The 27,411-nt window shown below is 36.4% G+C and overlaps 1 protein-coding gene across 4 annotated transcripts in view; it reads right to left on the minus strand.

Annotated features, from left to right (window-relative positions):
- The window catches only part of LOC150080903 (syntaxin-binding protein 5-like), a 795,970-nt gene that overhangs the window by 128,509 nt on the left and 640,050 nt on the right, over positions 1 to 27,411 (minus strand). For all 4 annotated transcript variants that reach the window (XM_090381037.1, XM_090381035.1, XM_090381034.1 and 1 more), the window contains one exon: positions 26,593 to 26,715. In XM_090381037.1, coding sequence (XP_090237163.1) covers positions 26,593 to 26,715 — 123 coding nt within the window. The remainder of the gene's footprint in view (positions 1 to 26,592; positions 26,716 to 27,411) is intronic.

The following is a 27,411-nucleotide window of genomic DNA, read 5'->3' on the forward strand; positions in this document are numbered from 1 at the left end:
AATTGAATTTTAATTTTATTAAACAGCGATTCTAATTAGTGAAAATAGGAGTAATATTATCCACAGGCTATAAAAGTAAAGATATATTAAATACAGATTTACACTGTATTACCTTACCAATTAAAAAATTAAATGATACGTAAAAATCGGAAGAATATTTTCCACAGGTTAGCAAAAAATTTTTATGCTTATGTGCATAGCTTAATTAATACGTACTGTAATACGCACATACTAACTAGTTGATATTTCTGTTCACTAATATTTGTGGGTGGGGGTTAAAATTTAATACAGCAAAAAAGATAAGCAATCAATAACAAAGAACACAGCACACACAAATAACATGATATGTGCAAGTGAGAACGGAGTAACAAGTTGAAAAGCTTAAAAAATAGGAATGAAGAGAAGATTCTGAAAATTTATTTTTTTATATGATTGAAGATTTCACAGAAGTGTAAACACATTTCACCATAATAACGTAAACACTCACAGAATTCCAGGTGTCGGTATTTTCACAAATTCATTAAGATCAAGTTTACTATCCGTTTATACTAGACTGCACTAACAGAAAAGCCCAATAAATTGGAAACTGCTAATTGATTAACGGTTGTGACCGCCAGAAATACAACCGAACAATGTGGTATGGTCGGAACAATCATATGGTAATCTTGAGTGCTGTGGTCTCCTGCTGCGATTAAACGGCATGTTGTCCCAATTAAACTAAGTAAATACTATGATTTTTAGTGTTTTCCACCAACCATGGAATAAAACGAAAGACGAAAAACCCAAATTTTTAAAATATTTAATATTTACAATAAATTATTTACAAACAAAATATTACTGATAGTAATTTTAAAATAAAACAACTGTGATATACAGGATAATAATAAAATGCCGAATTTAAAATGCAATAAAATATACTGGGTTAAAAGCGCTAAAATACTAACTGAAGCTTTCAAAGGCTTCTGCCTTCTTTCTCAACAGTGTAATTTCTGTTCTGCGGTGCATCATTAAATACCAGCAGGTTCATGGTGCATCTCACGTGAACGCGTACTGTTCCCGTCAGAACCGGAAGTGGCTCGGGAGCGTTTCAGGCAAAAACGTTCATCCCCTCCAAGGATTACCACCTCAAAGAGGGGATGAATGCGTGTGCCCCTATCTCTATTTATATTTTTCTCAGTAGAACTAATTCGCAAGCTCTCGAGCCACTTGCGGTCCCAAAATCTATGCGCCCGATCAGTGATGACCGCTTCATCTGGGGAGATTTGATGTTGCTTCTCCCAGAAATGTTCAGCTACGGCGGATTAGTAATTTTAAAATTACTATCAGTAATATTTTGTTTGTAAATAATTTATTGTAAATATTAAATATTTTAAAAATTTGGGTTTTTCGTCTTTCGTTTTATTCCATGGTTGGTGGAAAACACTAAAAATCATAGTATGAGTATACCCAACCCCAGAGGCCTATTTGAAAAAAAAAAAAAAAAAAATAAGCTAAGTAAACCCTGGCTATTTTCTCGACTGGGTTCTGTTCTTTAAGATTTGTCCCAAATAAATGGCTGCCCCGATTAACCGGTGGCCCAAATAACCGGAATTCACTGTATATAGAAAAATATTTTTAATTAGTTCAATTAAAAACTTGAGCTGAGGACAGCAGTGAAATAGCCGGAGTGGCACATAAGAAAAACATACAAGGAAGAAAAAGAACACGTTATTGTACATGTAAAAACTTATATGTATTTCGTAGTATAGTTGACTTCATTGGTGCAATCCCCTCACCACTTCTCGTATTGTCTTTGTCCTTTATTATTGTGTTCACTGTTACCACTGACAAATCTAAATTCTGTGCGATACTTTGACCATTTTCATACATCCTTATTATTTTAATTTTCTGATCCAAATCTATTGCTTTCCTTTTCTTGGTAGATTTACTAGCACCGTTGTCACTTATTCTTTTAGTCGGCACCATGTTAATGGTCAAAATGAAATTTTCTGTAAAGAACTTCACAGGGTTAAGGCGAAAACACACTATTACCATCTCATGCGGGCTCACATTTTACTAAAGCACATGTCTGGAGGTCACTACCATAAAACAATAAAGACAATTTGTAGTTTCTGGTTTATTGGGCTGTTCCATTAGTGCAATTCATTATAAACGGGTAGTAAACGCTATCTTATTGCATTTGCGATAATATCGATAGCTGAAATTCTGTGGGTTTTTATGTTAATGGTGAAACGTGTCTCCTTAACTGAAATCTTGTCATATTAAAAAACAAAATAAACAAAAAAAATTTTTCAGAATCTTCTCTTCATTCCTATTTTTTAAGCTTGTTACTCTGTATATCACTTGTGCAATTTGTGCGTGCCATTCATTGTTATTGATTGCTTATTATTATTTTTTTTTACTGTTTTAAATTTTACAATCTTAAAAAAAAAAAAAAAAAGTGAGTGAAAAAAAATTTACATAAGTCCAAAGTTGCATAACTCAGACTTATTGTATATATTAGAGGTCAAGGTTTTAAACAAAATTTTTCTGTTCAGTAGAGATCTTTCTGTATTGCTGATTCACATCATTTTTAAATTCTTCTACCCAGTTCTTACATTTCTAAAATTAATTTCCTTTCCTTTTCACCACTGTTGTGGAATACATTTTTATCTCTTCATTTTCATTCCATTTAAATTAATAAGTACAACATAATTGTTAATATTTTTCCATACACTTATGATATTCTGTTTTACTTCATTTCAACTTGCAACCTAGTTGCAAATAGCACTTTTTAAGTTATAATTTTTAATTCTAGCTTGCTCACTGTCAGGCATAAAAAACTAAGCTATTCACATAGCACAGATATATGTACTGAAATAGAAAGAAATGATTTTTGGAATCACACAAAAGTACACAACTTAATGTGAAAACTTATTTTCCTTTGCAGCATATGCTTTCTTTTGGATCTATGAACTAAAATTGTAAAAGATAAATGATTGAATACCATTAAAATATGAGAAAAAAAGCATCTTCTGCTACGGCTCTAACTCATCACCAATACAAGGTACCAAAACAATCAAGGGATATAACATTTCAATAACCTCTAACCCTGAAAAAGGGCAGGGATGAAAGGCTTTTGGTTCCTGATAAGAGGGGGGCCCTGGCAGATGAAATCTTTTTTCTATAATATTTTAATTATATTCAAGCATTTATCTTTTGGCATTTTAGCTCAAAAACTATAAAAAAAAAAAACCTCTAAAGCATGTACTGGAAAGGAGACAAGAAGGTCATCTCAACAACCTATGCATACGTTTGTATGAATGTTGGTATAAATTAGAAACAAATAATGTTGTATATCTGTGGATCAGGAAGTCATACTTGAGTATGACTTCCTCATCCACAGATATACAAGGGCTGTGGTAATGAGAGGTAAGCAAAGGCATTCGATATTGCGATCACTGAATGATAAAATTTCAGATAAAGTATATGCATATATGCAGATGCATTATCTAATAATAGCAATCTCTTAATGTTTTAATTTCCATTTAATATTTCCTTTTGAATGGTTTTCTTTTTTCTCCAAAGTGAATATCAAACTATTCTAAAAAAAAAAAAAAAATGTATCATTAATTTCTTATTTGGGAAAAATCTCTGTTGTGCATAAATAAAATGCACATATAAAAAGTGGTCCAAATTATAGAGGATCTCAATTAATGAAGTTTTGCTGTGTATAAAATTATGTTTAGCTAGTATCGGTTTTATTACTTACTTTGGCACGAATCAGGAAGTTTACTAGAACTGGCTAGGGTGATGATAAATTTCTCTCAAGTTAACAGAATCTTCTACTAGTTGCATTTTATTTAATTTATTTTTATTTTATCTTTATTTTTTAAATTTTTGCACTCTTGAATGCACTAGCTGTAGAGGAGACAGGATAGCTTTAGTAAGCACGTGGCCAGTACTTCAGTACTTTCGGAAATTATTAGGTAAAATTCAAGGCAAACATAGTGGAAAATATATATTCACAAAACAGAAGCCTAACAAAATAATATGGTTTAGAAAGATGATTTCACAGAAACTAAAAACAGTAAACAAAACAGATAAAAACAAAGAAAAATTATGAAAGAATCTGCAATTTTTCTGTCAACATTCTGAAATACATAATGTAATAACAGAGCAAGCTATGGAGGAGGGAGGGGTAAAACTATGAAAGGTTACTATCCATCCTGTGGGAACTACAGAAGAAGCATCCCATATCTGGGCTAGGGTTACCAGCTATAAGGAATTTTCAGGAAAATTGATGAATTTGTCCAGATACTTTAAGATGCTACACTGCAAGAATTATTAAAAATACAAGATTTTTTTGGAGTGTTATATAACTATATGTTGAATGACGATATGAGGAAACCTACATTACAACTTTCTTGTGGGATGGGGTTAATGAATCTTTCAATGGACTGGAAATATACCGTGCAAAAAGGATAGGTGAAATAGGACCAGAGTATGTCTGCAAGACATGATGTTATAGAGCAGATGTCATCCTTTAAGGGCACAAAGGGTGATACTGTTATATATACTGGCATATTTACATTAAGAGTAGGAGACCCGAGGACTTAACAAGTATGGAGAAATATTGAGAAAAAAGTCACGAGTTAGGGTTAAATTTGAAAGTATCTTCAATTCTGTCACACATGACAGGAAGGAGTACATGATGAGAGCTTTGTCAATCAATTTGGCCCTGGAGAGATTGTACAAGCTCATGGGGATAGAATTTTGGTCTGTGCTAGTTAACAGGAGAAACTGTTAACTAGCACAGTCAGATATGAAGTTTTCTGAGCAATGCAGACAGGCTGCCAGGGCAGGTCATGGGGTTTTGTCAATGATATATGGGAATTTTGCTAGCAGGGAAAATGAGGTGATTATCCTCTGTATAAGTCAATGGTCACGCCACGCCTTGAGTACTGTGTACAGGTCTGGAGGCCTCATTTTAGGAAGGATGTAGATTTACTTGAGTGTGTACAGAGAAGGGCAACAAGATTGGTGAGGGGAATGAAGGGATCCTCTTACCAAGAGAGGCTTAAGTTCTGCAAATTGCAGTGGCTGGAGACTAGGCACCTGCACGGTGATCTGATTGAGGTGTACAAGGCCTTGAATGGGTTGAGCATGCTGAATTCTGATGGGATCCTTCCACTTGTTCAGATTACGAACCTAAGGGGACATAAATTCAAATTAAGAAAAGACAGATGTAGAATAGATGTGCAGAAATTTGCCTTTAGCCAGCGGGTGGTTAATTGCTGGAACAAACTTCCATCTGTCGTTGTGGAAGTTGATAGGTTGAATAAATTTAAGGAGGAACTGGACAGGCATTTGGAGGGAATGGTGTGATTTTTTTTTTTTTTTTGGCTGATGCTGCATAAGCTCATACACATGCTTTCTTGCATCACATGCCACTACTACTACTGTTCTGTAGGGATGGGATACATTTAAATAGAAAGGGCTTAAGAATATTTGCTGATGCTCGAGACACTGTTAAGTGGGTCAGAAAACTGCTAGCTTGGGGGGGGGATGCACAGACTAATAGATTAACAATAGCTGCAGACAGAAGTGGAAGTGATTCTTGCACTGCTGCTGCTATTGGAACATGCAGCAGATAGGTAAGCAAGATAATGGGAATTTGAAGGCTTACTGTTGGTCATCATGGAACAAGGAAGTATGCAGGCTGTGTTAGGGTAATTAAGAGAAAGAACGTGCATGTATACCAATGCTAGGAGCATAGTAAATAAATTTGATGAATTTGAAGTGCTGGTCAAGCTATCAAATGCAGACATTGTAGGGATATCACAGCCTTGATGTTACTCAGATATAAGGGATGCAGAATTTGAATATGGGGAGTACAATGTAATCCAGCTGATATGGGTGGCCAGTGCAATGTTCAGTAAGTTTGGTGTGACATAAGCAGTGGAGAAAATGAGAGTAGGAGTGCGTTAGCATCATAATGACTATGATGAGTATACTAAACAGCTATACAGAGAAATAGAGGGCCAGTAAATCTGAATGTCTTATATTTTACCCCAGGATCTCACATCTGGTGAGCATGGGCTTGGCACACCCAGGGTCCTGAGCTAGAAATCATCATTCTCCTCTTTCTTGGTGATTCCCTTCTATTTCTGACACACTCTCTCTCTCTCTCTCTCAGGGTAATTCAGAATTTTTTTTTTTTTTTTGACTGGTGCAGCATAAGTCTCAGGCTTCCTTGCACCATATAGCTAATAATAATAATAATGGGGGTTTTAACTTTTCACATATTGACTGGAACTTGTGGGTTAGTCACTCACATACTACAAGACTTCTGTGGATTTATTGGATGACTATTTTATACAGTAGCACATTAGAGAGGCAACAAGAGAGAGCAATACCCTTGATCTGCACTAAGAATCTACAGATAAAAGAACCACTAGGTAGCAGTGATTGCAGAGTATTGATGCCAGATTTACTTAAAGATATAACTACCATCAAGGTTAAAGGGGACGGTTTTTACTTTCATAACAGAGACTAAAGTGGTCTTAGACTGTTTTTAAATTCTGTGGAAGCACAGTGGGAACAACTTATGATGATACCAACAACAAATTCTAAATGGGAAGCATTCAGGGAATAATCATAGAAGCTACTAACTAGGCTTTTCACACCAACTAAGAAATATGGTTCAAAGGCTTAAACCTAAATGGATGTCAGATGAACTGTTGAGGTACATGGCAAAGAAGAAAAATGTATGGATGCATATAAATTCAGATGATACAGAAGTCTATGGTAGATATAAACTAGTCTGTAATTAAGGCAGATTATAAGAAGTCTCTGGCAAAGAAAGCCAAGAAAGTGGCAAAGACTTCTTTATTTATATTAATAGTAGAAGGAAAGGGTGGAATCGCTTTGGCCCACTTGAGGTTGATGGTTTAGCTATTAATGAACCTGCTCAGGTTGCTGAGAGGCTGAATAGGTATTTTGCATATTTATTCACACATGAGGAATTCTTTGGGGGAAGGGGATGCCAGAAGTTTATCAGATGCTAACAGAGAGCCAAATGCTTTTGTAATAACTGAAAGGAAAGTGTAAGAGAACTTGTTGAAGTTAAACATAACAAGGGCACCTGGGGTGGATGAGATCTATCCAATCATACTGAGAGAAGCAGCAGAGGAGGTAAGCAAACCTTTAGCCATAATTATAGGAGCATCTGCATTCAGGGATGTACCTGTGTACTGGAGATGTGCAAATTTATTCCAAATTCACAAAGGGGGATCTAGGGTGAAGTGAAAAGTTACAGACCTGTTAGCTTAATTTCTGTTACAGGGAAAATAATGGCATCTCTGGTTAAAGAAGTAATGCAGGACAATCTAGATAGGAGTGCAGTTATACTTTTTAGATAGGAGTGCAGTTATACTTTAGTCACAGCATAGGTTTGTTAAGGGGAGATGTTGTCTGACTAATTTTATTGGATAACAGGATACAGTAACAAAGTAACTAGATGCAAAGAATAATTTTGATACCATATACAATCAAACCTCAATATAACGCCTCCCTATACAGGATGTCTCAAAAATACACGGCATAACTTCAGAAACGAGTTCCTCATATGTAGACAATAAAAATATTTTATATCAACATAATTCCGGAAATGCTTGGTTCCCGAGTTATTAACCGGAATGTCTTATCTCCCACAGGTAATTTCCTTCATCACAAGGTTTGTTTTTGTTTGTTATTTGGTTTTTAGGAGCATTAGCAACTAAGGCCATATTGCTCCGGGGATATGCAGTGGTCATTCCCTGACCTTTCTGCATCCTCCGTATTTGGTGGTCATGGGCTCGAACCCCGGTCTAATCAAGAAGTGTGTGACTATGCACTGCTGCTCCTGCCCACCTGGCTACGGAGGCGCCATCACAAGGTACTGACAGCATCTAGTGGTTCTCCATTCTGACCATGTACTCAAATCAGAAGCAAGCAGATATGCACTTTATGTACGGGTGGACAGCAATGCTCTGGAGGCTCGTCGTTTGTACCATGAAAGGTTCCAAGAACGAAGATGTCCAGACAGGAAAAAGTTTGAAGGTATCCATCGCTGCCTTTGTGAACATGGGACCTTTACACTTCGTGCTGCCGACAGAGGACGACCAAGATCTACAACTCCTGAAGTAGAGGAGGAGATTTTGGATATTGTGCATGCCACTCCTGGAATCAGCACACGCAGAATAGTAATGCAACTGGCTGTTCAATGTTCGAATCAGCACACGCAGAATAGTTGGAATCAGCACACGCAGAATAGTAATGCAACTGGCTGTTCAACGTTCGACTATTTGGAGAGTGTTGCGAGAACACCAACTGTATCCTTACCATCTGCAACGGGTACAGGCCTTGTCACCAGCCGATTACCCTGCACGAGTAATGTTCTGCCAGTGGTCCTTGCAGCAGTGTGGTACAATTCCTCACTTTCCTGCCTTAAAGATATTCACAGAGGAAGCACAGTTCACACGAGACGGAATCCAAAACTTACACAATCAGCATGTATGGGCTGAAGAAAACCCACATGCAATTCTTCCATCACATCACCAACAGCGGTTCAGCCTCAACATCTGGGCATGATTTATTTGGGCCCCCATGTACTTTCAAACAAACTCATACGGCAGGCGTACAAGGCATTTCAGTTAATAACTCGGGAACCAAGCATTTCTGGAACTATGTTGATATAAATTATTTTTATTGTCTACATATGAGGAACTCATTCCTGAAGTTATGCCGTGTATATTTGAGACACCCTGTATAGTGCCAATGAATACTTGTGAACTGATTTTCCCAATAAATATTAATATAAGTCCTTGAGGGTGGGCACCTTCGTAGCCAGGTGGGTAGGAGCAACAGTGTGTAGTACACGCTTCTTGATTAGACCAGGGTTCGAGCCCATGACCAACAAATACGAAGGATGCGGAAAGGTCAGGGAATGACTACCGCATATCCCCGGAGCAATATGGCCTTAGTTGCTAATGCTCCTAAAAAAAAAAAAAAACCTTGAGGGTGACACACATTCTCTCAGATATGCCAAGCTGTGCTTACTATTTGGGAGAATAAAACACTCAAGTCAAGTGGACCCAATTTTGGGGAGGGCTGGTTGGTCTGTGCCAGCCAAATCTGCTGCACCTTCATGATGGTGGGACTGTTAATAACGCTGGATACCCCCATGTGAAAGTTTCCTGAAATACAGCACCTACCACAGTGGGGGTGACCACCCAGGTGTGAACCAATGTAAGCAGGGGTCGAGGTGTGGCGCCTACACCACACAGAGGAATGCCACCCCACTGTGTTACCAGGCAATACTAAGTTGTAGATGACTCTGATCAACTGGTGCAACACCACCACCACTTATTAGAGGCTTGAAGTGGTGGAACCATTGTTTAGTTTCCGGTAAATCCTCCCCCCATCTCTATTGTCATGCAGTATGATTGATGATTTTTGAGGTTATGATGGACATCATGGTGAAATCTAATCTTCCTTACATTTCGAGGGTACATTTCTAAAACAGTGTTTACAGGACAGCAACTAGACAAGTCCACAGGACTGAACATAATGGTGACTCTCTAGGAGGTTTCTAAATCAGCTAGTGTATAATCTCACTGCCTCTACTCTGTCATATAGTTATGACTGGAGAAAGTCCAAGTAGTGTGTATTGGGGGGAGGGGGCATTGTCGAGGCCACGTTATGTCGAGGACCTGAGTTTATTCTTACCATGTGTACGCCATATCCAAAAATTTCATTGCTTCATACAGCATATCCTCACTACCCTTTCTTACTTCTGATTACCGCATGAACTGTCAGACTAATAGAGCAAACTTATCTATAGAAAGATCTACCCTCTCAAACACTTCCTCATTCATTATGCAAATATATGTTCAGTTCTAATCTCAATGATGTCCATTTCCACTTACAGTCTGCCAAATCCTATGTACTTTTTCTGACAGAATCTCAGTTATTGGTTGATTCAACTACTGCTCATCTCAGTTGTCTGAATTATTTGTTGTATGATTCCTTTCACTTCTAAGACAGTACTTGTGCGCAGGTCTGTTCTGATATTCCGTCAGAGATTTAGTAATTTTGAATCTCCTCTTTTTGATCTCTTCTGGCTTAAAATATCTCTACCACATTTTATCAAATTCATCTGTTGCTGCTAACATTCAACTAGCTCCAATTAATCACTTGGCACTCTGAATTCCACTCTCAGAAACTTGACTTTCTCCAGTACAACTTTCTTAACAGTGAGGAAATTTTCTTGGTGATTTTCATGTTCAAAACTGGCTTCCATTTTCTAGCTAGTCACACAGATCCAGCTGGTCAAGATGCTGAGGGTTTTGCAATCAGTATTGACCTCGCACAGATTGTTCATTTACTTACCAAAATACCAGATAATTTTAACCATGCAGCCAACACACTTTATCTTTTTCTAACAAACAACCCTTCTAAGTACATGATCGAAGTGAGTGGTCCTCAAGGCACTTCAGATCACAATTTGGTGATGGTCTGTTCTCTAATGGAGCCTTTCTCTCAAGGCCATTCCCAACCTTGTGTTGTTTGGCATTACAAGAATGCAAAATGGGATGATCTGCGAGATTTCTTTTCATCTTTTCCTTGATCGGATTACTGTTTAAAAACTTTTGATGTTAACGTTTGCTCAGATTGTGTCAATGAAATTATTCTTGTAGGGATCCAATCCTTTATTCCACACTCCAACTTAAAATCTCGTTCGTTATCTAAACCTTGGATTTCCAATAAATGTGCTAAGGCTGTTCAAGAGAAAAATGTTGCACATCGTACAGTCTGTCCTCGTATAGCACGATAGTTGCGTTCCTAGAAACCCTCGTGCAATGTCGAGTGGCAGCATTCGACTGCCATTTAAAAATACTTACGTATTTTATAACGATTAAAATACGTAATAAAAATAATATTATATTATAATAAAGCATTTTTAGTATTTTTTAATACTAAAAAAGTATTTTTTACGGATAAAATACGTATTTTATTCGTAAAAAATTTATTATATTAAATAAAATAGTCGTAATAAAATACTTACGTATTTTATAATACGTAAGTATAAATTATAATACGTAAGTCGTAATAAAATATTGCTAATGCTTTTGCCTCTATCGTAAGCAAACTTGCTTTTTGTTTGATTTTCTATCCAAAGAGATGACAGCCGTTCCATCTCTTCCAATTCTTTGTGTCTTAATCTAATGGATTTTAATTACACTTTGAGTTGTTCCCGCTATGAAAGTTGTTTTTATTTTCTCTGCATTCTTTGTAATTCTCCGCGTTGCCTCATTTAGGTCTGTAGTAGCACGTGCAATATCACATGGTCTTTCATTTCGCTCAAAGCGTTTCACAATTTCATATTTTTTCTCTATTGACAGAAGCGGACTGGCCATAAGCCTTACGGGGGAAACCACGGTGGGCCGGAGGCCAGTGTGATTTTGGCCATAAACCGTAGTATGAGGCCACTACAAATTTTCCCGGGTAAGAATTTTTGACCCAGTCCGCCTCTGTTTATCGATATTGCTTTTTTTTTCTCTCTCTCTGAATCTGCAGTGTCTTCACCAGGACGCTTCCTTTTCACACCTTTTAAGTATTTTACTCATTTTTAGGGAATAAAGCACAATTACAAAACGAGGAGGCACCCTTAATACACATAAACAAAACTGTGCGCGTATAGCAACTGAATAAACAACACCGTAAAGGCCGAGATACACTATTAACACCTCACATTTTACTAAAGCACATTTCTGGGGGTTACTACCATAAAACAATAAAAACAATTTCCAGTTGCGTGTCTGCTAGTGGAATCTGTTATAAACTGGTAGTAAACTCCATCTAATTGCATTTGCGATTATATCGATAGCTGGAATTGTATTGGTTTTTACGTTATTATGGTGAAATGTGTTTCCCCTTCACTGATATAAAACACATAAATACATTTTCAGAATCTTCTTCGTTCCTATCGTGTTGCGTTCAGTTGGGGTGATTCCGCATTCGACTGCCATTTCTTGTAAACACAAAGGCGAATCGTGTATAAGCGAATTCGGTTCGTGTTATATAAGATAACGTTCCCCTATTTATAAATCGTGTATGATCGAATTCGTGTAATGCAAACACGTGTTATACGAGGACCGACTGTAATTAGCTTGTTTCCAATTCTTCAGTTTCATTTTCTGCCTACACTAAAGATCATAACAATTATAAAGTAGTTATTAATCAGTCCAAACTAGATTTTGAACAGGCTAAGAGCAGAAAACTTGCTTCTTGTCCAAATGGTAGCTGAGCATTCTGATCTCTTGCCAAAGCTATTGGCGGCAACTTTTGCCCATCTCTGTTCCCACCTTTGTCAAAACCAAATGGTTCTATTGCCACTCCATCCAAGGATAAAGCTGACCTGTTCGCACCCTATTTCTCTTCCAACTCGTGTATTAATGATCTTGTTAAACCACCTCTTGCCATTCTTTGTATGCTCCATTCAATGCCTCCTGTGGTCTTCCATCAAAAGGATGTCAGAAGGATTTTGACAAATATTGATGCTAAGAAAGCTCCAGGTCCTGATGGTATTTCTCCACTTGTTCTCAAATCCTATGCTCCTGAACTTACTGTTACTCCTGTTCTGTGTTGCCTATTTGTGCTTTCTTATTCCATAGACGTTTTTCCTTCTGCTTGGAAATTTGCTCATAGCCAGCCTGTTCCTAAAAAGAGTGACAAATCTCTCCCATCCAATTGTCGTCCCATTGCAGTTACTACTAATCTTTCTAAAGTAATGGAGAAATCAATTAACTGCCAACTCTTAAACGTCTTTCCAACCTTTGGAAGGAAGTTTAAGGAAAAACTTCCTTTTTCCTTTCAATCTTTTTGTTTTTGCTCATTTTCTTTTTTATTGTCAATGATCATGTCACAATGTTGCATCATGTGATGTTATTGTAATTGTTATTTGGTTTTTTAGGAGCATTAGCAACTAAGGCCATATTGCTCCGGGAATATGCGGTGATCATTCCCTAACCTTTCCGCATCCTCCATATTTGGTGGTGACGGGCTCGAACCCCAGTCTAACCATCGTGTGATGATTTCTGCTATTTATCACATGATGATATATTATTTAATTAACCTAGTGGTGGTGGCAGGCCACCTGACAGGTGACTAGTGAAAATAATATTCTCACGTTAATCATGATTAAATAGCTTAAATTTTTTCTACCTCCTTAAAATACAGTCAAACATTTATATTTTTTATGGTTTCCATACAGAAAACTGCACACAAGAACCAGACAGGTGAATTGGCACCATCTTTGCAACTATTTGGCTTTTTTTCTTAATGTTACTGTACATGTTACTGGACAAGTACAAATGCTGTGTTTTGATAATTTTAGGTTACTTGCTTTACTTCTCCCACTGAGTCCATAAACATCTATCCTAGTTATTTTTGAAAGATTTATTGTTTTTGCACAGTCAAGACAGGAATACGAAACCTGATATTCTCTCAGGATGGCTACTACACTGCAGGAAGCAAGATTTATAGTTTCAAATTTTGTGCACAGTGAAGCATGCCAAATTAAAATAAATTTTGAAATAAACCTGAAAATGGAATTAATAGTATCAAATATATACAGTATCTTTTTTTTTTAATAATATTTAAATATACAATAAGTAGAAATATATTTACATGTACGTGTTTGACATTTCAAGCATTTAATATTCATTTAAAACAGAAAAGAGAAAAGAATGAGAGAGTTTCTAACCGATGATTCTATTTTATGTCCAAAACATTTTTTTTTGAAAAAAATTACATACTGGCAGTATTTAAATAGAATTCAAAAAAACCACAAACATTTTCTAGAAATTAAAAAGAAAGTTGCAAGTGTTAGATGTGACCTGTCACTGTTTATCTACACTTTGGGGTGCCATCACTGCCTTGTTAAATTGAGATCATGACGTTAGACAGTGTCTTGTAAGCCAATGTTTATTTTATTGCTTTTATTTTAAAACTGGTTTTTAATGTTGTTTATGTTGTATTTACAATTCTAAATTTTATAGTTTATTAAATATTTATTTTATTTATACTTGTGTTAATTCAGTGAATTAAATATGTTACTGATATGATCACTGATGCAAAAGGACTTTTCTTTAATCTCTGAAAAATTTTAATTTAAAAAATGTGTTTTTTTTCTTTTATTTTTTTTTAAAGTGGGTTTTTAGACAGTGTCTTGTAAGCCAATGTTTATTTTATTGCTTTTATTTTAAAACTGGTTTTTAATGTTGTTTATGTTGTATTTACAATTCTAAATTTTATAGTTTATTAAATATTTATTTTATTTATACTTGTGTTAACTCAGTGAATTAAATATGTAACTGATATGATCACTGATGCAAAAGGACTTTTCTTTAATCCTGAAAAATTTTAATTTAAAAAATGTTTTTTTTCTTTTATTTTTTTTTTAAAGTGGGTTTATAAGGTGCACCTGAAAAATCTGTTGCATATTAAATGTTAGTTTTCATTAACAGCTTATCCTCTGTAGCTTTCTAAATATACACTTAGTTTTACTTCAGTGGTTTTGGAAGTAATGTGCTGTTTATTCAAATTATTAAGTGAAACAGATAAAACAGAGTAATGTGTGTACATGCATCAATTTAGATTTCTGCACGACATTTAATGGTTCTATGAACTTTAAATTGAGGGTTTAGTGTCAGACAATGTTAACCATAAAATCATTTTGTAGTAAACATTTTTGTAATTAACCAAGAAAAAGTAATTTGACATTATCTTGGTTTACTGGAAATGTGCTTATAGCCCAAGCTAACTTGTAAAGTACTAGCTAGGGGGGGGGGGGGGGGGAGAGAGAGAGAGAGAGAGAGAGAGAGAGAGAGAGAGAGAGAGAGAGAGAGAGAGATACATTTCTATGACAAAGTTGTCTCAAAACAAAAATGCAGTTTTGTAGATAACATTGTCTGACACTAAACCCTGGAAATGGTAGTGATTAATAGTTTCATGTTTATAGTATTTTCTCCCCACAAGTTTCACTACTTTGAAAATAAGTGTAAAAACATAATATTTTAAAATGTAAATTTTTCATAAAAATAATTAAATTTGATAATCAAATCAAAACTCATACATTTACCCACATTCAGTGCTGAAGAACCTAGTGTGAGCACTCCGTTTTCTGATTGACTAGTTTGTAGTTACCCATTTTGCTCTTAACACCATCTTTATCTATTGGTTATATGTTGGCACTTCTCCAGTCCAAATAATCTATAATATAATGCCCTCATAATTAACCATAATGGTACAATACACTCTCTGGCTGCCTCCCTCAAAATCACCGGGTCATCATCATCAGCCATTTTCAATCCACTGCAGGATGAAGGCCTCTCCAGCAACTTTCCAGTTCCTTCTGTTTTGAGCACTGGCCATCCAGTTACTACCCACAAACTCATGAATTTCATCTATTCATCTCCGCCTTTGTCTTCCAGGTTTTGTTCTAGCTCCTCTTGGATACCATTCTGTTATTTTCTTAGTCCATCTGTCATCATGTCTTCAAGCTATGTGTCCTGCCCAAGACCATTTTAGTTCTTTAGTTTTGATAAGAATGTCCTTTACTTGAGTTTGCTGCCTAATCCATGTGTTTCTCTTCTTATCTAACAGTCTGATTCCCAATATAATTCGTTCCATTCTTCGCTGTGTAGTTCTTAGCTTCTCTTCCATTCTTTTGGTGAGTGCCCAAGTTTCACTTCCATAAGTCATGGTGGGGAGTATACATTGATTCATTATTTTACGTTTCAGACAAACTGGGATATTGCTCTTCAGTATGTGACTATATTTCCTGAATGCTATCCATCCAAAATTTATTCTTCTCTTGACTTCCAGCCATTTATCATTATTACAGCTAATAACTTGTCCCAGATAAGTATATGACTCTACATTTTCAATTACTGCTCCTTCAATCATTATTTCCCTTTCTGTGGCATACTTGTTCATCATTACTTTTGTTTTAGCCATATTCATATTTAGTCCAAAATCCTTACTAACTGTGCATAACTGATTAAGATTTTCCTCTAATTCTTTGGGATCGTGGCTTATGACCACAATGTCATCTGCAAATCGTAAATGGTTTAGGTACTCTCCATTCACATTGACTCCTTTCTGCGACCAGTCTAATCTTCTGAAAGCTTCCTCAAGGGCAGCAGCAAACAGCTTCGGAGATATTGTGTCTCCTTGTCAAACTCCTTTCTCAATTTTAAATTTCCTGAAGCAGCTTGCTCTTTCAGTTGATTCTCACCAAGTATTCTTTCTAATCTGTTCGTAATGACCCTTGTGAACAACTTGTAGATGTGGGATAACAAGCTAATTGGTCTATAATTTCCAATTTCTGATTTCTCTTTTCTTATGCAGCAAAACTATGATTGCATTATTCCACTGCTTAGGCGTCACACCTTTAGCATTAGCACTAGCATTAGTAGAGGCATTTGATGCAAGAAAGAAAGCTTATGCAGCATCAGCCAAAAAAAAAACCAAACAAATAAATAAATAAATAAATAAAAAACAACCACTTCCACTTCACCTCTCTGTTCGTTCGAAATACCTGTCCAGCTGAGCCTTAAACTTATTTAGGCTATAAACTTCCACGACAAGGGATGGAAGTCTATTCCAGCAACCAACCACCTGCTGGCTAAAGGCAAATTTCCTCACGTCTATCCTACATCTGTCTTTCCTCAGTTTGAATTTATGCCCTCTCAGGTGATTATTCTGAGCACCATTTCTAATGCACTTTGTGAAGAGCCTTGCCAGTTTTTGTGTTATGTCTCTTCCTCCCAATTTTAACAACTCTACAGTAATGTCATCTTCTCCCGGGGCTTTCTGATTCTTCATTTTCTTCAATGAATGTTCTACCTCATCAGGAAGAATAGCGGGTATATCGTTGCTACTTTGCAATCCATCTTCCCCACTGCTGGCATCATTCCCCTGCTCCTTGTATAATTCTCTATAGTAGTCTTCTGCTATTTGAATTATGCCTTCTCTGCTGTTTATAAGTACACCATCGCTATTCTTCAGTTTCAGTATCATTTGCCTTTCTGTATTACTGCTCATGGCTGCTGATTTAAATCCTTTGTTTTCCCTTAATGCTTGTTCTACTTTTCTTGTGTTAAATCTTCTTATGTCCTCTCTGAGTCTCTTTCTAATGGTTTTGCATAACTCAGTATACTCAATTTTCTTCCTGTCAGTGTTTTTCTTGCTTTTCATTTGTCGTCTTCGGTTCATCATGACAAGTGTTTCTTGACTAATTTTTTCTTCTTTGGATTTCTTTTTCCCTATAGGTTTCTTGGGCTTTATCACTTTCAGAAAGTTATAATATTCCTCATCGATATCTTGGTCCTGAGCAGTCTGCAGAAGCTCAAACTTGTTCTTAAGTTACAGTACATACTGCTTTTTCTCCTCTTCTGTTATCTCAAAAACCTTTGTATTATTTACTCGAGTCAGTTTTTTCCTTTCCTTTCCTACATCTATATCAAGTGTACATCTTACCATTCTGTGATCACTTCCAACATTTACCTTATTCAGGACGGTAATATCACTCACAATATATCTTCTGTTAGTGAGGATGAAGTTGATTTCATTAGTAGTTAATCCATTTGGACTCTTCCATGTCCACTTTCTGTTCACCCTTTTCTTGAAAAAAGTGTTCATTACTGACAGTCTTTGAGATTCTGCAAATTCCACAAGTCTTTTACCTCTTTCGTTTCTTTCACCAATTCCAAAATTTTCTATAGTTCCCTTTCTGTGCTGTTTTGTCTTTTTCCAACCTTAGCATTGAAGTCACCCATAATAATAGTGTAATGGGTTTTCTGCTCATCTAGAAGAATCTCAATTTCGGTGTACATTTCTTCAACCTCTTCATCATCATGGCTCGATGTTGGTGCATAAATCATTATAATCTTTAGCTTGTACCTCTTAGAAATCTTGAGTATTAGTCTTGACACCCTTGGTGATGTACTTTTGAATTCCAAAATGTTGTTTTTAAAATATTTATGGACCAGAAACCCAACTCCACCTTCACTCCTTTCACTGTTTCCATTGGTGTACAGCAGATTTCCACTTGATAAACTTATAAGTGATTCATTTCTTCTTCTTGTTTCAGCCAAACCGATGATATGCCAATTCACATTTTCTAATTCCTTTTCCAACTCTAATATCCTGTCTTCACTGATGTATATGCTAACAAATCCAGGAGCCTTACTTGCCTTTAGGCTTGAGTTCTGAGCATAACAGCAACAGCAGAGAAAAAAAGTTTCATTATATACGCGCGCGTGCGCGCACGTGTGTGTGTATGTGTGTGTGTGTGTGTGTGTAAAAACAGATAAATGCAAATCATAAAAAGAAAATAAATAAATAAATAAATAAAATAAATCTGACTCTAATGTACATCTACCATATAACGGAATCTCTTCTGGTTCAGTTGTGATTGTTCAAATAATTTATATAGCTATCATTAGCATGACTGGAGAAATTACATCCAATAATGTCAACATCACTTTCATATGGTAGTACAAGGTAGTACTTGAGCTAAATCTGTTCTCGGTCAGAGACTTGGTAATTTGGAATCTTCTCTGGCTTAAAATCTCTCTACCTCATTCTGTCAAATTCATCTGTTATCTACCATTCTCCACTAATCACTTGGAACTCTTTGACTTCCTCTCTTTGCAACTTGACTTTCTCCAGTCCAACTTTCCTAACAGTGAGGTAATTTTTCTTGGTGAGTTTAAAGTTCACAACTCCAGCTGGCTTCCGTTTTCTAGTCACACAGACCCAGCTGGTCGAGACGCTGAGGCTTTTGCAATTACTAATGACCTCACATTTACCTACAAGAATATTGGACAATCCTAACCATACAGCCAACATGCTCGATCTTTTTCTCACAAACAATCCTTCTAAGTACACGGCTGAAATGAGGTCCTTTAGGCACCTCAGATCACAACTTGGTGATTGTCTGTTCTCCAGTGGAGCCTTTATCTCATGGCTATTCCCAACCTCATGTTGTTTGGCATTATAAGAATACAAAATGGGATGATCTACGAGATTTCGTTTCTTCTTTTCTTTGGTTGGATTACTGTTTCAGAACTTCTGATGTCAATGTTTGCTCAGATCGTGTCAGTGAAATTATTCTTGTAGGAAGGGAATCCTTTATTCCACATTCCATCTTAAAATCTCATCCTTTATCTAAACCTTGATGTTCCAATAAATGTGCTAAGGCTGTTAAAGAAAAGAATGTTGGATATCGCAAATGACTTGTTTCCAATTCTTCAGTTTCATTTACTGCCTACACCAGAGCTCGCAACAATTGAAAAGCAGCTATTAATCTGGCCAAACTAGATTTTGAACAGGCTAAGAGTAGAAAACTTGCTTCTTGCCCTAATGGTAGCTGAGCATTCTGGTATCTTGCCAAAGGTATTGGCCGCAACTTTTGCCCATCTCTGCTTCCACCTCTGTCACAACCAGATGGTTCCATTGTCACTTCAGCCAAGAATAAAGCTGACCTGCTAGCATCCCATTTTTCTTCCAACTCATGTATTAATGATCTTGGTAAAACACCTCCTACCATTCCCAGCACGCTCCATTCAATGCCTCCTGTGGTCTTCCATCAGAAGGATTTTGATGAATCTTGATGCTAAGAAAGGTCCAGGTCCTGATGGTATTTCTCCACTTGTTCTCAAACCTGCGCTCCCAAACTTGCTCCTGTCCTTTGCCACCTTTTTTCACTTTCTTATTCCAAAGGTGTTTTTCCTTCTGATTGGAAATTTGCTCATATCCAGCCAGTTCCTAAAAAGGGTGACAAATGACTCCCATCCAATTATCGTCCCACTGAAATTACTTCTACTCTTTCTAAAGTAATGGAAAAATTATTTAACTGCCAACTCTTAAACTATCTAGAAACCATCTGTCTGATCAACGATCACAATATTGTTTCTGTCAGTGACAATCCACTGGTGATACTCTGGCTCATGTTACCCATTTATGGACAAATTCAATGGAAAAGTTTAGTGAAACACAAGCAGTTGCTCTTGACAACTCAAAGGCTTTTGATCCTGTTTGGCATAAAGGTGTTCTGAACAAGTTTCTATCTTACGGTTTGCCAACTGTTTTTTGTAATTGGTTATCCAGTTTTCTCTCTGATCGCTCACTGAGGGTGATGGTAGATGGCTCGCTGTCTTCTAACTTCTCCACTAATCCTGGTGTCCACCAAGGTTCAGTTCTTTCCCTCCACTCTTTTCCTTTGTATATTAATGGCCCTCTTCCATTGACCGGAAATCCTATCCATAGTTTTTTCCGATGATAGCATATTGCATTCCACTTTCCATTTTAAGAAACCTTGCCCTGCTCAATCAGCTTCAACTTCTTGAATATCCGCTACCAATTCCTTAAATGCCAATCTCCAGTGGGGCAAAGACAACTTAGTTGATTTTATCTCGCAAAAAGATTCTTCTACTCCAATGCTTATCTTTGGTGACACTCCGATTTCTAGGCAAGATGATATATCTCTTTTGGGGATTACCCTGACTTCTAATCTCAAGCACATTACAAATATTGCTTCCTCTGCATCTAAAAAACTTGATTTTCTCTTTCGCTCTCAGTGTTACTTTTCTTCCAAACAGCTGTACACTCTGTACAAATTACAAATCTGCCCTACCATATTGTTCCCACATCTGGGAACCTCTCTCAGGCTTCTAGATTCCATTCAGAAGAGGGCAGTTAAATTAATTAATAACTCATCTCTAACAGTCTCTCCACTCTGTCTCAAAGACGAACTGTTTCTGCTGCATGCCTTTTCTACAGATACTTCCATGGGCAATGTTCTTCTGAATTAGCTTCTATAATTCCCGCTCTCTCTTTCAAAATAGTTCGAACACGTGCCACCACCACAGCCAACATCCATTTACCATCCAACTCCAAGCTCACAGAACCAACTTTTCACCTTCCTCATTTATTTGTTCAGTTGCTGTTTTCTGGAATAACATTCCTTCATATGTATTTCCTGAAAATTACAGTCTACAGAAGTTCAAGTCTAATGTTAGCAAATATCTTCTTTCATCTTCTCAGCCTCCAACCCATGCACGGTACTAAGTACTTTAGGTTCTTATCAGTGGTAAGCTGTGAATATTTTAACAATGGGCTCGCAGTTTTTCCGACTTTCTACGGAGTAAATTTGATCGGTCACGGAAGTGACGTCATCCGCGGCTTCCACTAGAGGTGCTTCCCACGCTCACACTATTAGTACAGTGATTACAGCGTGTGATGCATTTTTTGTGACCAGGATGATATCTCAAGCCAGGGTGGACAGATGCAGCTTACCAGGGGTGGACAGATGCAGATACAGATGACATTACCCCCTTAACCATGGGTATAAGCGAATGTGTAAAACATTCCTCGGTCTATCTAAAAAATCACCCTCTTCCATTAATAACTCATCCTTTAAGGATAAAACAATCCATTTAATAACTTGTCCCAAGGTAATTTTTTTTACTTTTGATTCCTTCAAATTCTTTCCACTTCAACATGCTCTCAATTTTAGCTTCATAATTTCCTTCAGAATTTTTCAAATTAGCATTAGTAGAGGCATAGGATGCAAAAAGCAAGCTTATACAGCATCAGTCAAAAAAAAAAAAAAAAAACTGCTCCCATTTCATCTCTCCATTCATTCCAAACCTGTCCAGCTCAGCCTTAAATTTATTTAGCCTATCAACTTCCACACATCTATCCTACATCTGTCTTTCCTCAATTTGAATTTATGCCCTCTCAGGTGATTATTCTGAGCAAGAGGAAGAATCCCATCAGCATTGAGCATGCTCAAACCATTCAAGGCTTTATACACCTCAATCAGATCACCTTGCAGGTGCCTAGTCTCCAGACTCTGTAATTTGCAAATTAGTGATAGCATTGATAGTTCTAATAATTAATTTATATGCTTTTACCATTGTGATTCTGAAAGGTAAGAGAGGTCCTGCAGGATGCCGATCATTAGTGCTAAATGGTTAAGAAATTCCAAATTTAAAAGTCGATTTAATAATCTGGAATATTTAACTTCTGATTCAAAATGTTTGCACGAAGTGGGATAATTCCTCCAACCGACAATTGCCGTCCCAAGCTACAAGCTGCCCATCGTGGCCCAAACACACGACTGATCTTTATAGTTTCCACATCAAGTTCTTTAGCAATCATCCTTAATTCGTGCTGGTTTTTTGGAGATTGGTAATACAGTTTTTTTTTTTTTTTTTAATTATTGCCTGCATGCCATTATATTTTAGAACATTTTCTTCACAGTGAAAGGCTCGACAAAGTTTCAAAATCTGCCAACATTTCATCTTAGTAAAGTTTATATAATATCTTAGTCGCCGCAATCCCCCCCCTCCACCTACATTGCTACTCTCACTGGTTCTTTGAATACAGTGCAAAATGTTGGAATCACACGGATATTCAGCTACTGTGACTAAACATAGACAGGAGAAATTTACTGGAAGGCATAGATCACTCACTTCTCCAAAAAAAACATACACCCGTTTGTCGGAGTAAAGGGGAACCACAACACAGGTTGATGAGAGGCGGTAATCTGTGTCGAGAATCTTCTTAATCCTCTGACTGGCTATGGAAAGCATATCGACTAGCGCAACTTCTCGGTATGTGACTGCATAGGTTTTACGGACACCACTAACATTGTGAAATGGTAATCCTTTCACCCTTAATTCGCACTTTCTAATTGCCTAAAGGCCAGAGGTGAGAACAATGCACACAAAGTTGTTTCATTACATGGAAATTTTCTTCGCTCAACGGAAACTATTTTAAATGTAATTACCAAGGGGAATAAAAAAAATTCGCTATAAAGAATTTCGTTAAACAGAAGTCCTACTGTAATTAAATCAAAAATGAAGCAATTTTAAAATACATAACCAATGAATTGCAGCATTAAAATGCTGGGAATGGGGCCCTGCTCACCCCACCATAGTTTTGGCTCTGGATACTCAATAATTGCATTCGGGATTTCATTTGTAAAATAAATCTCAACAATGGGCTCGCAAATTTTCAAAAAAAAAAAAAAATCGTCTCAACAATGGGCTCGCAAATTTTCAAAAAAAAAAAAAAAAATCGTCTCAACAATGGGCTCTCAAATTTTCAAAAAAAAAATAATAATGGGCTCTCGCGAGTCCACTATAGCTCACCACTGGTTCTAATACCTCTTGTGTTTGGGGTTTTCATAAAAAAAAAAAAAGTATTCAAAATAATTTAGTTCCAGGGGTGTCACAAAAGCCAGCATGGATCCTGACACAAACAGCTTCCAGAGTCCCCTCCCTTTTCCTTAACTCATAGTAGTGGGCCATGCCTCCTACTCAACATGCATGCCTATGATAGCTGATCCACCTGCTTCTCCCACCCCTATAGCTCATAATCTGTAGATTCATTAATCCATTCTTGCAGTTGTTTCCCTCTCAGCACTAAAATTACCTACGCTATTCTTTTACAATGTGATATGGCATCTAAACCATACATGCCCATTGCTGAGGTTCAGAAAAATAATATTCTTGCAGCCACCAACCATATGGGAAATAAAGCATAAGGCAGTTTAATTTCAATAACACCAAATTTTAAGGAGATAAATAAAGTAAATAGAGTATATTTGTTGAACTTCACCTTAATCAACCCCAGGGGCTCACATCTGGTGAGTATGGGCTTGGCAAACCCAGGGTCCTGAGAGAAATTTTTTTTTTGGCTGGTGCAGCATAAGCCTCAGGCTTCCTTACACCATGTGGCTAATAATAATAATAAATAAATAATAATAATAATTCCATTAGATTGACCATTTTGTTCTTTCCTAAATTCATATCAGCTTTAGACCAGTAAAAGAGACATCATATAATTGATTTTCCAGTTTTTCACTTCTGAAAATTACTTCCAGTCATATTGTGTAATTCATTTGTGATAACTTTTTTTTTGTCAAAGGAGACCTACAATCTCATTGATATTTTGTAAATTTCCCCTTTCTTCTAATTATTCTATTCATTTTACATAAAGGCAGATTTTATCTACTTAAAATTTGGTATTATTGATGTTAAACTTTCTTAGGCTTTATTTTCCATTTTTCTAGTGGCTGCAAGAACATCATATATATGGCAACATCTAGTTATGCATAAATAAAATAATAATTATTATTAGCCATATGGTGCAAGGAAGCCTGAGGCTTATACTGCACCAGCCAAAAAAAATATTCCCAAACTACCTTGAGAGAGAGAGTCATAAATAGAAAGGAATCACCAAGAAAGAGAAGAATGATGATATCCAACTCAGGACCCTGGGTGTGCCAAGCCCATACTCACCAGATGTGAGTCCATGGAGATAAAAAACCTTGCGGTGCATTACTGACGGGAGGATTATTATCCTCCGTGCAACCAAGGTCAAAAACACTTGCATTTCATAATGATTTCCTATGAATAAAGTAGTGATGCTGTTTCTAAATGTGTCCCCTTTTCTCAATTAATATTGGAAAACGGAAAACAATCTACAATGATCATTATGTTTCTTTTCAGTAGTTTAAAATTTAAATCTGGCTAAGGTAAAGAAAGGCAACACGAGAACCATGGGAAACTTTTACCAGTCAAAAGTATTTCTGGTACCGCAGCTTCTCCCTGCATTCTCGGTATACAGATGGTTTGTGTTATCAGTGGTGGCAGCAGAGGTTGATAACGATGTATTGATTAGTTTTTTTATTATTATTAAAAGCAGATTATTGGAGTTCATGAGTGGGCTGAAATTTACTTATGGGTACACCCTCCAGACTGCCTCAGTCTTAGGATGTTTATCCCCACTTCCCATTGTTTTAACCCGATACAAAAACAACTTCTACAGATGGTGCGTGTTATCAGTAGTTACAGCAGAAGTCATTTCCCTATCAGATTAAAACAGTGGGAAGGGGAGGATAAACACCCTAAGACTGAGGCAGTCCATAGGGTGTACCCATAAGTAAATTTCAGTCGCAAAGGCATTACACTCGTGAACTCCAATAATTTGCTTTTAATAATGAGAAAAAACTAATCCATATATTATCATCAACTTCTACTGCCACTACTGATAACACGTACCATCTGTTTACCGAGAATTCTGGGAGAAGCTACGGTACCGGGAAATGCATTTGACCACTAAAAGTTTCCCGCAGTTCTCGTGTTGGCTTTCTTTACCTTTGCCTTAAATCTTTTACTATTTTCATTTTGAAGATAATCAAGAGATGCATATTTCAAAAATAATATGAGAAAAATGGAATTTTCATTCCAGTCCACGAGTCCTAATTAGTAAAGCTTTTCTTCAACATGTACCCCAGGGGCTCACATCTGGTGAGTATGGGCTTGGCACACCCAGGGTCCTGAGCTGGATATCATCATTCTTCTATTTCTTGGTGATTCCTCTCTCTCTCTCTCTCTCTCTCTCTCTCATGGTAACTTGGAAATTTTTTTATTTTTATTTTTTGGCTGTTGCAGCGTTAGCCTCAGGCTCCCTTGCACTATATGGCTAATAATAATAATAATAATAATAATGTATCCTAACTTAACAGTTTATGGTTGGCTCCAGAAAACTTGTTTCTAGCTCTCAAGATGAAGTTGGTCTCTCCTTCCCATAGGTTTATAATGTAGAGCTTGTTGTGGAAGTCTGTTTTTATCTATTTTCTGTGAGTGGCTAAGCCAACTTTTCTGATAATCTTCTATTTCATTTAAGACATTTAATTTTATTCTATTTCATTTTCTTTCAATCCAGTCGTGTTAATACCCAAAAAGGGTATTAACACGACTTTAGCATGTTAATACCCTTTTAACACACTATGCTTTAGCTGAGTTTCTCTAGTCATTTGTTTTTTAAGTTGTCTGATTATCCCATTCATATAGAAATTTTGAACGCATTTGTGATATTTTTCTAAGCCACATTTCTGGAGGTCACTACCATAAAATAATAAAAACAAATTGTAGTTTCCGTTATATTGGACTTTTCTGTTAGTGCAATCTATTATAAACGTGCAGTAAACTCAATCTTATTGCATTTGCAATAATACCAATAACTGGAATTCTGTGGATTTTTACCTTATTATTGTGAAATGTGTTTCCCCTTCACTGAAGTCATTATTATTGTGAAATGTGTTTCCCCTTCACTGAAGTCATATAAAAAACAAATTTTCAGAATCTTCTCTTCATTCTTATTTTTTAAGCTTCATTTAATAGAATTAAAATTAAATAGAATTTTGATGAATCAAAAACTCTGTAAAGCTAGCCACTTGCTTTGATCTTGACCTTGATGTTTGGATTATTGAAGATTCAAATGTGTTTATTCCAATTCTGATTAGCTATTATGAAGTTGTCACAAAGGAACTGGATGCAAAGAATAATACTGACATCATATACTTAGATTTTGGTAAAGTTTTTGATACTGTTCTGCATGAATGATTATTGTATAAATTAGAGGAATGTGATATTAGAGGCAAGCTATTATATATATATATATATATAAATAATCTACACTTACCACTAGGTGTTACAATAACAGGCTGATTTTGCCTAGAATCACCAGAGGGTGGCAATGTGAGCAGTATTACTAATACAGAGCCAAGGTTGGTACCCACCCATAATGTGGAACCTGAAGAAGAATCTGAAAAAAAAAAAAAAAAAAAAAAACAACAAAAACCCATTATTTTAGATATTAAAAGATTTATTCATGATGATAATGACTTTATTTGTATAAAATTTGCTACTATTTTTGGATCTTACCTATTTTATAATAAATTTCAGTAAAGAAAAGTGAAAAGTAGAGAAAAATACCAATCCCTGAAATAATGGTACTAAACCCTATATCCATAACCTGGTATCAAAACTCACTTGAAAAAGGTTGTTACATTAATTTAAAATATTTTATATACAGGATGGGCCATAAGTTGTTGCTGTTATTTGGTTTTTAGGAGCATTAGCAACTAAGGCCATATTGCTCCGGGAATATGCGGTGGTCATTCTTTGACCTTTCCGCATCCTCCATATTTGGTGGTGACGGGCTCGAACCCCGGTCTAATCAAGAAGCGTGTGCTACGCACTGCTGCTCCTTCCCACCTGGCTACGGAGGCGCCATGGGCCATAAGTAATGAAACATATTTTTAAATAACAACACTATTTTAATGCTAACAAAAATGAAAAAGGCATACATAAATTTTAAAAAAATTATATTTGTTCAACAGGGCTGCCGTTTGGTCTTTACAAAATTGTCATTTGATCACAGAATGAAACGTTCTCAAATTCTCTAATTATTAACTGCTGAAACTCCAGCAAGACCTATGCTTATTACTGCATACTTTAT

This window comes from Mastigoproctus giganteus, chromosome 9 (genome assembly GCF_048544385.1).
Source record: "Mastigoproctus giganteus isolate SK-2022 chromosome 9, ASM4854438v1, whole genome shotgun sequence".
NCBI classification, from domain to species: Eukaryota; Metazoa; Arthropoda; class Arachnida; order Uropygi; family Thelyphonidae; genus Mastigoproctus; species Mastigoproctus giganteus.